Source organism: Carya illinoinensis, chromosome 7, assembly GCF_018687715.1.
Source record: "Carya illinoinensis cultivar Pawnee chromosome 7, C.illinoinensisPawnee_v1, whole genome shotgun sequence".
Taxonomy (NCBI): domain Eukaryota; kingdom Viridiplantae; phylum Streptophyta; class Magnoliopsida; order Fagales; family Juglandaceae; genus Carya; species Carya illinoinensis.
This window is the reverse complement of record NC_056758.1, coordinates 28,938,830-28,950,873: the sequence shown is the minus strand read 5'-3', so window position 1 is coordinate 28,950,873 and position 12,044 is coordinate 28,938,830. Positions and strand designations below refer to the sequence as shown.

Genomic DNA, 12,044 nt, shown 5'->3' with positions numbered 1-12,044 from the left:
TATTTATTATTATTAAATAATTATTTATTATATATTTTTTTATTATTAAATTATAATAAATGCGACATATTATATGTATATAACATTACTTATATAATATAAGGTTCATATATAAAAAAAATTAATTTATTAATAATAAATTTTATTTTTTTTAAAACAACTGTAAGCTATTTATTACTAGCATTAAAAAGATGTTTAATTTGTGGAGGGGTTCCTGAATACCATGACCATCCCCATTAAAGTAAACCAGTAAAAATACAACTTGATCAACTCCAGGGACATCCCGTGGGGGTGATAACGATTCACACGCATTTGACAAAAATGGGCGTTTGCAGATTGTAGCCCCTCTGATCATTCAAACCTGCCGGCTGTGTCTTTTACTATATAAACCTGACCTCCATCCTCGGTTCCTCTTCTATCTGGAAGTAGCACTACGTACTAATTAAGTACTTGGTTCTTCTGTACGTGTTTCTTTAACAGGGTTTCTGGGTTTACAGAAATGTCTGGTGAAGTAGTAGCACCAGGGAATCCCGAAACAAGTATGGAGGAATTTCCCAAAGAACTCACTAGGAAGAAAACTTTACGAAGATATGATTCCCTGGACCTTGAATCCTCCAAAGTCCCAGGTCGTCACGGCCATGGCTCCAAGGTAAATTTGCAGAAATTTCCAGTGCATATATAGTTCCGGGTGCATGTTCAATTAATATCATATTTTCTTCTAATAATTACTATCGTCTTCACCGTCATCTAAGCGACTATTTTAGACTTTTTCCCTCGTGTTAGTTCTAATTGTATCATTCAGACAGTGATCACTTATTTCTTTATTCTTGAAAATATTAGGCTGTGGGGTGGTCAGTGATCTTACATCTGGCATTCCAGAGCATCGGAATTGTGTACGGAGACATAGGAACCTCACCGCTGTATGTGTATGCGAGCACTTTCACAAATGGGATCAAGCACAACGACGACATATTGGGTGTTCTTTCTTTGATCTTCTATACTATCACCTTAATCCCCGTCGTTAAGTACGTTTTCATCGTCCTGCAGGCCAATGACAATGGCGAAGGTACATAAGATTTTGCGACTCCTTTAATTAGCCTTCTAATTCTCCTTTGAAAGAAAAGGAGAATTAAAAGGAAACTTTATCTGCATGCTTGATGAGGTTCCAGAAACAGAGATATTTGGCAGAATTGAGTCGTTTTTTCCTTCAACCTGTGAAAGATTTAAAAAATAAGTTGAAATGTCAAGTACTGCAGGCCGTTTCAGTTCTGCTCATAATTAATATGTGATTAAATTTGTTTAATTAGGAGGTACTTTTGCCCTGTACTCTCTCATATGCCGCTATGCTAAGGTGGGTTTGATTCCAAGTCAGCAAGCTGAGGATCAGGAGGTTTCCAATTTCCGGCTTGATTTACCAAGTGGTCGCCAGAAGATAGCATCAAGGGTCAAGGCTAACCTGGAGGGCAGCCATTTTGCCAAGTTCTTCCTTCTCTTTGCAACAATGCTTGGTACTGCCATGGTGATTGGTGATGGTGTTCTCACTCCTTGCATCTCAGGTTTGTTGATTTCTTCTATTACACAAAAAAGTTATGTGAAAAAGCGAACATAAGACAACGTAGATCTGCTGTTGGCATTTCCGATTTCTTTGGAACGACACAAGAACATAGAAGTGTTCCGTCTCTTATTCGCTCATAATTTTAATTGTCTGAATTTTGACTTACAAATTCCAATTGACAGTTCTATCGGCTGTGGGAGGAATCAAGGAAGCCACATCTGAAATGACAGAAGGTATCCCATATTTAATTACCAAATCGCAATTTCTTCCACCTTTAAATTACCGGCAGATCATTCTTTTGTAATCTGTTCATTTACTAATGGATAACTAGCTAGCTAGGTGCACAAATTGAATAAATAACTTCTTGTCTTCAATTGACAAGTTATAAGTCGTACCACTTTCACGAGTAACAAGTTTTTTTTCTCCCAAAACAGATATGATTGTTTGGATATCAGTAGCTATCTTGATCTTCCTGTTCATGATTCAAAGATTCGGAACAGACAAAGTGGGGTATAGTTTTGCGCCAATAATCTGTATTTGGTTCGCATTCATTGGGGGTATTGGCCTTTTCAACTTCATCAAATTTGATCCAACTGTTATCAAAGCCATAAACCCATATTACATTGTACAATATTTCCGAAGGAACAAAAAGGAAGCTTGGGTTTCTCTTGGTGGAGCTGTTCTTGCCATAACAGGTCAGGATTTGCTGCCCATTTCATCCTCTCGATAATTATCTGAATTACAATGAAAAGCTGATACTGAAAGTCTATATAATCTAAAAAATGCAGGAACGGAAGCACTATTTGCCGATGTTGGCCACTTCACAGTTCGGTCCATACAAATAAGTATGTGCTCAGTGACCTACCCAGCTCTCATTTTGGCTTACTCTGGACAGGCTGCCTTCCTTCGCAAGCACAACGATCTTGTTAAGAATGCCTTCTACAAGTCCATACCAGGTTAGGAAGAAAGATCAGTTGTTCTCCATGCCTTGTTGTTTCTCCATCTACATATATAAACATATTTTTCTTTAACATGCTCTAGCTATGATATATTAGCTGATTGGGGTCCTTGGCTATTTGGGATGCAGATCCATTGTATTGGCCAATGTTTGTGGTGGCCATATTGGCATCAATAGTAGCTAGCCAAGCTATGATTTCAGGGACTTTCTCCATTGTCCAGCAATCCCTCTCACTTGGGTGTTTCCCTCGGGTGAAAGTCGTGCATACATCGGCTAAATATGAAGGACAAGTTTACATACCAGAAGTCAATTACATTCTCATGTTGGCTTGTGTTGGTGTCACTTTGGGTTTCCGGAGCACCGAAAAGATTGGCCACGCCTACGGTACTAAAACACTACCCTCACTTGCATAGATAGCATTTCATGGAGTCTTCAATTATCTGTCTATTTTTTTAGCAATGTTTATTTATTTCTTTAAATTTTTGCATACAGGTATTGCAGTGGTATTTGTGATGACCCTCACATCAGCATTCGTGGTACTAATCATGCTCATGATATGGAAATCCCACTTACTCCTTATATTATCCTATGTTGTTGTTATTGGCTCTGTGGAGCTTCTGTATTTAAGCTCAGTCCTCTACAAGTTTGACCAAGGAGGATATCTTCCCCTAGCCTTTGCCTTAGTCCTGATGAGCATTATGTATATTTGGAACGACGTGTACAGAAGAAAGTACTTTTACGAGCTTGAACACAAAGTTTCTTCACAGAAGTTCGAGGAGATTGTTGCAGATGCAAAGTTTTGTCGAATGCCAGGGTTGGCCTTGTTCTACTCGGAGCTTGTTCAAGGCATTCCACCTATTTTCAAACACTATGTTGCGAACGTGCCTGCACTGCACTCTGTCCTCGTTTTCGTCTCCATCAAGTCGCTGCCCATCGGCAAGGTTCCAATCGAAGAGCGTTTCCTCTTTCGTCGAGTGAAGCCGAATGACCAGAACGTGTTTCGATGTGTTGTGAGATACGGATACACAGACATGCGCAACGAGGAAGAGTCCTTCGAGAAGATGTTGGTGGAAAGATTGAAGGAGTTCATCATAGATGATTTTTGGTTCTCCCAAAATGCATCAAGCAATATTAATGCAGTCGAAAATGATGGTGAGAGTGAGTTGGATGGTGTTTTGGTGGAGGACGGAGAGAGAGAAAACCATGAGGATACAAAGCACGATGAAGAAGAGAGGCTGCAAGAGGAGGTGGAGAGAGAGATCGAGGGAGTGGAGAACGCAAGGCGTGCAGGGGTTGTTCATTTGATTGGTGAAAATGAAGTGGTTGCGGGGAAAGGAGCGGGTCTAGCGAAGAGATTTCTGATTAATTATGGATACAATTTCTTGAAGAAAAATCTGAGACAGACTGAAAATGTTTATGATATTCCTCGCAAGCGGATGCTGAAAGTGGGCATGACTTATGAGCTTTAGTTTAGAACTTGTATATCTATTGGAATCAGTACATATTGGATTCAGATGGGGGCTGGATTAATGTTGGCCGGATGCCCCACTTGCCTTGGCTAGAGAGAAGAGCCTGGGTTATTGTGCAGGTCTTGTAAATTGCACAAGTATAACGTATCGCTTATATAAAATAGTAGATTTAATTGTTTATATTTATCTTAATAATATATATTTTTTTGGAGAAGAGAGATGTCATATATCCAAGAGGGACTCACTTCTACTTTTATTAAAAACACTCACTTATGGTAAAAGAAAACCGTGGTAACAATTAAAATATAATAGATTTACATTAGACAGGCAAACCATCCCAAGCATCAACACCAACAAATAAAAACAACACCTATACAATACCAGCAAACACTAACCAAGTACAAACAAAACTGCCAACTTATAGAAAATACTTATTTATCCCGGAGAGAAGTCATTACCAATTTATCCAATCTATACAAACCTCTTAAGTCTCTTGAAAGCTGCCCATCCATTCGGAATACATTATTCTCCCTCTTTGCACCACTTTGTGTCAAAGAATCTACCACTTTATTAGCTTTTCTAAAACAATGATAAATATTGAAATCTAACTCATCTAAAAGAATGACACTTTATCCCAATAATTCCAAAGATACCAAACTGTACACCTTTTAACCAAAATCCAATTTACAACCACCAAATAATCACATTCAATGTCAACCGTTAAACAACCCATCTGCTTGCACAATATTAACTCTTCTAACACCACCCTCAATTCAACTTTATTATTGGAACAAAAACCAAAAGATTTAGAAAAAGCAAACAACAGGTTGCCAGTACTATCTCTTTAAACACCTCACGCACCATCATTACTCGGGTTTCTCAAACTACTGCCATCTAAGTTTAATTTAAATCTACCAGGGCTAGGCTTAGACTAACGAATAACTTGAGTATTAACTCAATGTTTTTCCACAACCCGAATGTCTAAACGATTCAATATAGCAATATTAGAATTAGACAAACGATTAAACTTAGTAACCTTCTCAGCCACTACACGAACCTAATATTTAATTGATCTCCAAACCACACCCAAGCTCTCATATTTACCTTCCATCTGGGCTACACACCGCCTCCTCCACAACCTCCAAACCACAATAATAAGAATAATGCCAAAAAGAATACTAACCTATGACTGCCGAGATGCTCTATTGAACTAGGCCTGAAATCTTTCAGGCCAACGCTGCTGGGCCAGAAACGGGATGGACATTTTAGCCAAGACTTTCCACGACAAATCTCTTGCAAACTGACCACTACATAGCACATGCTCTAAATCTTTAACCATGCCCTTGTCACAAAAATTACAGCAAGAAACTAATGGAATGCCAAGTTTTTGAACCTGATCATCAACACTTAAGCAACCAAAAATCGCCTTCCACATGCATAAAGATATATTCTTTGGAAGCATCTTATTCCATACCCAAGAAGACCACTCAAAGCTCGGCATTCTGATATGTAGTAGGTCCCAAGCTAATTTAGTTGAGAAGACTCCATTTCTATTCTGCAGCCATTTCAACACATCTTATTATCCTTCAAAGACCCCAATGTTTCCATTACATTTGTTGCCAACTGGTCACCTAGCATGTCTTGCAACCGGTCAACATCCCAGATATCTCTAATAACTAAATCTCTTATTCAAACATTCGAACCAACAACTTCATCAACCAGGCCATGAAGAGGACCTCTCTCCAAAAATTTATCATACCAACGAGAAAGGTCACCCTCCTTCACCTTCCCTTTAGAATTTTACAGGAGAATAAAATCTTAGATAATATTCTATATTAATGTTGGCTAGATGCCCCCACTTTGCCTTAGCTAAAGAGAATAGCCCTGGGTTATGTTGTAGATCTTGTAATTAAATTGCCTAAGTAGTTTATAGAAATAAGTAAATTTAATCGTTTATATTTACATGAACAATGTATATATATATTAATGCATTAAATCTTGAAGAAGAGAGATAATATTCTATATTAATAACATAAATAGAAGATACCCAATACACTAATAAAGTGTGTTCGACAATCAAAACTGCTCTCTCCAAATGAGTAACTCTTCTCTCTCTATAGACTTCTCCTACGCTCTTCCCCTTTCACTGTCCTAAACTTCCCCTCTACCTAACATTGACCTCCTCATATCACAAACAAAAGCCCTCACATGGAATGATATTATCTTCAAACCAGCCACCAAAGCAGTAGAAATAATCACAAACCATGCCCTTATTGGAAAACTGATCTCATCAAAATCTTACACAAACATACCTTCCACACCACCATTAAGGCAGAATGGAGTTTTATGCTGGGACTTAGTATCGAGGATCTAGGTATAAACACTTTCTTATTCAATTTCCCCACCTCCCAGGAAAAGGTTTTCAACCAACGACCTTGGATTTTAAAGGCTTTCATATGATCCTCAAAGAATGGAATCTAGGGAAAAGCCTTGATGAAATAGACCTCAAACATTCGGCATTCTGGGTCCATATCCATGGTTTAACTTTGGAAATGATGACTATGAGAAATGCAAAGAAAATAGGAAGAGTGATGGGCCATATGTTGGAAGTTGATCACGTCCTAAGAGCATCCACATTGGTTTCATCAAAGCCATCTTCAAAATTTGATGAAAAGTACAAGTTTTCCATAAATCTAAAATCTTCCTATCTATAATCCCATATTGAATTAGCCATTAGATTCATCAAAATAATAATAAATATTATTTTTTTAACAATAATATATATATTTTCATATTTTGCAATTAAACTAACTATATGTACATTAATAATTTAATTTGATATTTAAATTATTGATTTATAACTAATTTCATTATTATGCCCAATAAATTAAAAAACATATATGTAAAAATAAAAAAAAGTCATCATTATGCCCAGTAACATTCACACAAATTTCATAGAAGGTATGAAAAAAACTGAAAAAAGAAAAAGAAAAGAACATCTCCTTTAACGTTTATGACTCTGACGAAAAAGGAGAATAAACATGGTCATTAAATTTAGAAGGCATCGATGCCTGTAGTAGAAGAATCAGCAGCAGCTGATGAGAGGGGGAAAATAAAAGGATAGCAGTTGGTCATTAAAATGTAGTAAAATAATCTTTGATGAGTGTATAGTAGCCCTTCAAATTTGAAGGAAAACTTAAAAACCTTGTAGCTCAAAACTCCCAATTGTTTGGTTTGCCGAGACCAATGCAGCTCTAATTTACACAGATTCATCATTTTATGCATTTGGCTTGGCTTTTGATGGAGCCAATGCCAATGCTCTAACCTCCAGCATTTCTATCAAGAGGTTCTTAAGGATCAGAGTTGAAATCGACACCACAAAGCCACTCCTTGATGGTTTCTTTTTTTCTTGACTCAACAGAAACCCAGCAAAAATTTCATTTAAATACGCAAGACTTTTTGAATTTTGCTATGTATGCAGATCTTTGGGTCGTGTTCACCAAACTTGTCCACTTAACCATGACAATGCAAAGGAGTTCCAGTACGGACAATGGTTGCAAGCTGAAGGACAAGAGCAAAGAAGAAATACAAGAGCCAAGGAACCGGTGATGGAACCACCATTACTTGTACCCCAAATCTTTGAAAGACCACCTCCCCTTTCACCCATTAGAATAAGAGAACCAACACCCCAAGGCCACCCTTTCAAACCAAACATTGCAATGGGAAATCAAGAAAAGGAAAAAGGATCGTTGAATCTGCTCTAAAAGATGATAGTTATTCTCATAAGTCCTCAAAACATGCAAACAAGGAAGGGAGTAGCAGTGCAATTATGAGATACTTCCCTGTTCATCTTCTTCTAGAAACACAACCATGCAACGCTAAGGAAATCGCATGTAGATCAAGACTCACACATGGCGAGTGTCCAAGGCTCTAGATAGCCAACACAATAGAATTAAATGAAAGCTAAAAAATGGAGATAGCAACCCTTTAGCTAGTATCCTCTAGTCAAAGGTCAGTGATCTCTCATGATCCAATCAACCAGCCCTTCCCAATAAACAAATTAACCCCCATCACACACGTGGCCTCACCAGACGACAACGTATCAATAATAAACATTGTTCCACTATAGCTTCCCGAGAGGAAACAATGCATTTAATCCTGTCTATCAACATCCTATGCCAAAACCAAACTGACAAGAGAACCCCCTCTTCTCAACATAGAACCATCTGTCTATAAACAAATAATAGCCCAATTCCAACACACTCCTGGCCCAAGAGCAACCCATCACACCTAGTTAAACCCAATAGACAACTAGATCCTTAGTCATGGAATCTCACTCCTGGTTAGCTCATCTGGAAAAGCCTGCCTAGCCATCAAGCCATTCCAACAGCCCAATAGCCCAACCCATCCCCAAACTCAACTCATCACACCCAATGAAAACTTAAGGAAAAGCAATAACAGCCCAAATCCCTCATACAAAATGCCTTTTTTAAAAGAACCAATAATAGAAATCCAAATCAAGAAAAAGAGAAAGAGCTACTTACCTGGAAACAGAGCTCGACCCATTTATTTGAAAAAAATGCTTCCTCAGTTTGACAATCCTCATAGACACTATTGTGGGGATTTTTCCCCCAAGGTCTCAGGTCTATGAGGACTGGTCCAGAATAGACATAAGAAGGGTCCCTCGCACCCTAGATGGCTCGAGAAACCAGGCCTAGGCCCACAGAGTCTCTCTATGATCCGCATGGGACCCTCGACCCATGTAAGTCGAGCATGCTTGTCCGGGTTAGGATGAGACGTTACACAGGGAGCGTGGGAAGCCAAACCAGTGGAAAGGAAGGGAAACATGTTAGAGAGAAGAGACAGGAGTCCAAAGTAGTACCAGGAGATCACGCTGCATTAAATGAGTTCACCAGACAATCACACTGCATTAATGACTTAACCTAGAGGGCCACGCCACATTAAAGGTAGTATGGCGGAGGGAGCTTCAAGAGGACATCCTTTCCCCCTGGGTCGTAGGGTATGGCCTTCTAGCCCTTGGGGCTGGGTATATAAGGACCCCTGGCCTTTAGGTAAAGGGATGGAATCGTTCCAATTGAAAATTTTGCTTGGTGTATTTCCTACTTCACAAAACACTAAAAGATTATTGCTGACTTAGGTGTCGGAGGCTTCCTAGGGCCACCCTTTTCAACTCTTTCTTTGTTATTGCAGGCCCAAGAAATCGAGGACCTGGACTGTTGAGAACCCGACCCTTAGGTGTATGAAACATGCCATTAACAGTGGCACCTTCTGTGAGATTCAAAAAATGCTAAAAATGTGTCCTTTGTATGCCTACAAGGACCTATTCTCAGTTGGTGCATGACCAGGAAGAAGTGGCCTCAGGCAACATGGAAACTAGGATGGCGTCTATGGAACAACTCGTTTGAAAAACTCACTAACGAGATGAATATTCTTTACGAGGAAAACCAAGCCCTAAGAGGTTTGGCACATCAAGGAGATCCAACTATCAGCGAGCACTAGGAGTCCTAGTGGGAAGAAGGAGCTGACAACGACCAAGAGAAAGGGAGCACATACAAGATGAGCTCTGCAACCTCAGAGGGAAGTATGAAGAAATGATGAGGAGGGTGGGAAGCTCATCGATAGTAGAGAAACTTCTCATTAGCATGGGCTTACCATACAGTGTATGGGTGATGGTAGTTTGACTCGCTTTAAAAATGTTTTAAGAAATACTTCCAAGTGTAAGAGTTGTCAAGTAGTAATAGGGAAGTCCCTAAGTCATTTCCTCAAGGAACGGTTCGTCTAGATTACAAATTCATCTGTTATAAAAAATGAAAGAGAGTTACTACCTAAGGTTATCTACAATGGTATTCACAATGAAAATCGATTCTTTTTGGACATTGTTGAAAATGCATTAATATTTTATGGAGTTTTACTAGATTTTATTAGTTGTGATATAGGATTTGATATTAAGTAATAAAAGCTAACTCTCTGGACTTTCGGGATCAATGCGTTACAGGTTATCCTCACTTACAAAGCTAAACTACATTCATCAACATCATCTAATACAATGTTCCCAAGAAATAAAAGGAAGATTGCGAAACTTACGTTCTAAGGGACATTTTATCAAACACCATATGTGCAAATTTGAAACCCACTATTTCACATTTCCAAAAGTTATATTTGAACCAGAAAATTACATTACCTGGAATCAATCAACACTTATGAGATGGAACCCAAATACAACTCTAAGCAATCCAACATAAATATGGAAAATGAACATAAATGAAAGCTAGGGGTGCTACCCACACCATACGGTGCGGGGTAGACCCCTCCCCGCTCCTTGCCCCCTCATGGGGCTGATGGAGAATTTCTTCCCCGTCCCCCACCCTCGATGTGCAGGGGCGGGGTACCCCGTCCCGCATGACAGGGTGCAGATTGGGAGGCAATCCGTCAGCCCCCCCGCACCCCTACTAGGCCTTGGGCCCAGAAACAGCTGAAATGGCCTAAAATGGCCCACAAGCTTTTCTTTTGGGCCCAAAAAAGCTTCTAAGCCATTTTCAGCCTATAAAATTATAAGTAAAAAGAGAGAAAGAAATTTAAAAACTAGATTAAAAAAAAAGTTTGCGTTATAGTAATTGATTTTATGGCTAATAATTACTAGTCAATCTAGTCTACTAAAAGAAAAAAGCTACGCAAATAAAAGTTACTAGTCTAATACCTAATAAACTAATAATAATAACTAAGCTATTACAAAATCGAAAGGTTAAGCAATTACAAAATTACAAACATAAAAGTGTCCAAAGGACATTGTATCAACATTATAAATCATTGAATACAAAATATGAACAAATAATTCAAATTTTGAATATTCTAAAGAGAGAGTTGTCAGCTGTGGCTTATCTTTGATTGTGACACTTGGGGTAACTCGGGCTTGCGCATATATTTATATTGCAGTGGAGTTAGACGTCGTCTCATGTGTTACTACAAGAATTAATACTAAAATTAATAACGATGAAATCGAAATGAATATAAATAAATCAAAATAATAAAATAAAAACAATTACCAGGTGGTCCAAATCCAGACTGATCACCACCCTTCTCCTAATCGGTCTCCTTAAAATCTAAAATATCCAGAACATGAATATCATTTCCTATCGTCCAACTCTGTGTGCATATCAATGCCTCTACAGTTATATGAGACAATGAACTACAGAAAGGATCCAATATGCGACCTCCAGTACTAAAGTCTGACTCTGAGGTAACGGTGCTAATAGGGATGGCCAAAATACAGCGGGCAATCTTATAAAGGATGTGATATTTATTTGCTGTATTCTTCTACCATCCTAATATATTGAAATTATCATCATCATCTTGGACCATATCTGCTGACAAATAGTTGTTTAACTTCGAAACCACCTCTGTAGATTGATGGATTAGTGTGAGATTCTGTGCGAGGGTCTCCATGACATTCTACGCTTCTTTGTAGGAGGGCCGGTCACGGTGTCTGTAGAAGGCATTGGGGTAGGTGTATGTGTTTTAGATGTAATACCACCCTTAATTGCATTAAACTCATCATACAATTTAGCCAGGGTATCTTGGGCCAATTCACCAATAAGATCAGTCCTTGCTTGATCGTGAGCAAGTCCCAAACCATATAACAAGCGTGAAACTTTCAGACGGGGATCAATAATAACAGTCACATATAACAAAATATTCATTCTACTCAAATTTTCCCAATACTTGTCATATTTTAGCATCATGTTCACTGCCATCTCCCTCATTCTTTCATTGGAACCCTATGCATATCTTCTAATTCTTCTTTTACCCTATATATTTGTTGACAAAAACTCATGGGATGTAGGGTACAAAGAACCAGATATATTCAATGTGACATCGTAAAAAAGTTTGAGAAAATCAACAAAAGTAGAAACTACCACCCAATCATCATCATTAGGCTTTCCTAATCCCTCGTGCTCATCAAAGTATTTGACATATTGGATGTCTTCATCACTTAATAATTGAAAGGCTACCTTATATTCTTGGGCTGCCTCCAACATTAAGA

At 38.5% G+C, this 12,044-nt stretch overlaps 1 protein-coding gene across 1 annotated transcript; it reads left to right on the top strand.

Moving 5' to 3' along the window:
* The first annotated feature begins 330 nt into the window (after positions 1 to 330).
* On the top strand, positions 331 to 4,162 carry LOC122314808 (potassium transporter 5-like). The gene is made up of 8 exons (XM_043130416.1): positions 331 to 649; positions 841 to 1,066; positions 1,308 to 1,556; positions 1,738 to 1,788; positions 1,990 to 2,250; positions 2,344 to 2,511; positions 2,643 to 2,897; positions 3,006 to 4,162. Exons 1-8 carry the CDS (start codon positions 500 to 502, stop codon positions 3,980 to 3,982), a joined length of 2,337 nt encoding a protein of 778 aa, XP_042986350.1. The 5' UTR covers positions 331 to 499; the 3' UTR covers positions 3,983 to 4,162.
* Positions 4,163 to 12,044: the final 7,882 nt, after the last annotated feature.

Coding starts and splice junctions, on each gene's coding strand:
- LOC122314808 (XM_043130416.1), top strand. CDS start 500: ATGTCTGGTGAAGTAGTAGCACCAGGGAATCCCGAAACAAGTATGGAG. Junction 2,512..2,642: donor CTTCTACAAGTCCATACCAG/GTTAGGAAGAAA, acceptor TTTGGGATGCAG/ATCCATTGTATTGGCCAATG. Junction 2,898..3,005: donor AAAGATTGGCCACGCCTACG/GTACTAAAACAC, acceptor TTTTGCATACAG/GTATTGCAGTGGTATTTGTG.